The sequence below is a fragment of the Atta cephalotes genome (genome assembly GCF_000143395.1).
Source record: "Atta cephalotes unplaced genomic scaffold scaffold00017, whole genome shotgun sequence".
Taxonomy (NCBI): Eukaryota; Metazoa; Arthropoda; class Insecta; order Hymenoptera; family Formicidae; genus Atta; species Atta cephalotes.
This window is the reverse complement of record NW_012130081.1, coordinates 1,769,742-1,772,034: the sequence shown is the minus strand read 5'-3', so window position 1 is coordinate 1,772,034 and position 2,293 is coordinate 1,769,742. Positions and strand designations below refer to the sequence as shown.

The 2,293-nt window shown below is 30.1% G+C and overlaps 1 protein-coding gene across 1 annotated transcript in view; it reads right to left on the bottom strand.

Annotated features, from left to right (window-relative positions):
• The window catches only part of LOC105618511 (heterogeneous nuclear ribonucleoprotein 27C), a 46,581-nt gene that overhangs the window by 37,540 nt on the left and 6,748 nt on the right, over window positions 1–2,293 (bottom strand). The window contains exon 5 of the mRNA XM_012200044.1: window positions 1,511–1,901. Within this exon, the coding sequence (XP_012055434.1) occupies window positions 1,511–1,901 (391 nt within the window). The remainder of the gene's footprint in view (window positions 1–1,510; window positions 1,902–2,293) is intronic.

Here is a 2,293-nt window from a genome sequence, read left to right as displayed (position 1 = left end):
GTGTGTGTGTGTGTGTGTGTGTGTGTGTGTGTGTGTGTGTGTGTGTGTGTGTGTGTGTGTGTGTGTGTGTGTGTGTGTGTGTGTGTGTGTGTGTGTGTGTGTGTGTGTGTGTGTGTGTGTGTGTGTGTGTAATGTAGAGCGTCCCAAAAATTCGCGAATTAAAATACCATAAGATGAAAATTTTAAAAAAACTAAGTAAAAAAATTATTTGTAATTTTTATTTTAAGCAATAATGGAATAATAAAGTTTATAAATATAGCCAATTACAGACAACGTTTAGACGAACTACGTTTAAACGCTGAAGTGAGCTTACTAAACTACTGCACACACGATTCTTGGACAGGTCATGTACACGTTGTCCGTAATTGATCATATTTAAAGCCTTATTATTTCACAAATTATTGCTTAAAATAAAAACTTACAGTTTTTACTTAATTTTTTTGAAAACTTTCTTGTTGTAGTATTTTGAGTATCACAAATTTTGAGATCCTGTATAAATATATGTAGTATATCATACTGTATACACGTATGTATATCACATTCCTATACATATATGACAGATTTTTGTTATATTTACATTATTAGATCTAAAAAAATTAAAAATTAAGGAAAATAAGTTATTTCTAAGAATATTTATAAAATTAATATTCTCTCTTTTTACATTATATTGAAGTTACAATCTGCTTTCTATATAATAATAATAAACAAAACATACAAGTCTGGGTTGACATAATTACTTTTTGTTTTAACTTTCTTTACATTAAAACCTCTTATATATTTTTTTAAATCTTTCTGAAAATCTCCAGGGGGCACCATAAAAGTAGATCGATTATATTGTGATTTATAGATTTCTTATGTTATATTTTTCTGTGTCTTCCTTTAATCTTTCTAAGCAGGATGGAAGGGGATAGGAGTAGGATTAAAGTTGATATTTATTTAAGTAAAATTTGATTGCTACCTAAAATACACTATAAACGAAGTTGATACTTTAGCAAGACTTCAATAATTAAGACAAATTATTCTGATTAAATACTTTCTAATGCATGATGATGTAAGTGCATGTATAAATGTTAACAATATTTTTATAAAATTTATTTTTCCAGTACATTAATTATATCAACATCGTTCACCATCATGTACCCTGTACAAATAATATGATACAGTAATCCATTCGATAACTTGTCAATTTCTATTGCTCAATAATAAATTTTTCTTAAAAAATTTCTTCAATTTTGCTAGTTAAATATCAGTTAATAGTTTTCATTAACAATATAATTAATAAAAGATTGATAAGAGAGAAAGAATACTTTTTTTATGTATAATGCCAAATTTTTTTCACATTTGCATACTTCAGTAAATAAGTTATTAATATTGAGCAAAATCTGTTAAATCTGTTACATTAAAACTGTCTCATACTATGTCGCAATCGATTGAATCAAGATCTCGATTGATATTTACTAATAAACAGTGGATAGAAAATGTAACTTTTCGGAATTATATCCGAACTCACCATAACTTCCATAACCTTGGGTAGCTGCAGCAGGTTGAACATTATAGCTACTACCCCATTGATGCGGTGGCGGCGGCGGGATTTGTTGCTGCTGGGGCGGTCCTGGTGGTGCGCCCCAACCCTGAGCATTATACTGGGTGCTATATCCTGCATATCCACCAGTTTGAGGACTAGTACCCCAACCCTGATATTGTTGCATCATATTACCAGGCGGACCCATGGGTCCACCCATCATGGGTCCACCCATCTGACCATTTGGTCCACCCATAGGCCCCATATTTCCGGCCATTCCCATCGGCGGACCACCTTGCTGAGGTGGACCCCATTGACCTTGATGACTATCGTTCATTTTGCTCGATGAGTCTCGCGGTTCGGCTCTTTTAATTTCAACCTGAAATAAACAGATATCACACAAATGTATATTATTCTCTTCTTTTAACAAAAATAATAAAGTTTCATATTTATATCAATTATTAAATTAATTTTTGGAAAAAAATGATATAGGAATTTATCATCTACAATTACTTTTATACAAATTATTGCATATTTTAGAGTAACACTCTGATACTCTCACGATTCTTTGATACTCTGCACTAACGCTTGTGCTATATAAAAATAATATTTAACTCTAATTATAAAATAGAGATTCATTGATTCACTTATTGTAAACGAACACATTTTAATGTAATTACTTATATATAAATATTTAAAAATATTTATTACTTAATACTATTCAAATTAATTTAATTCTAATAAAATTAATTTAATTCTATCCCCAATTCT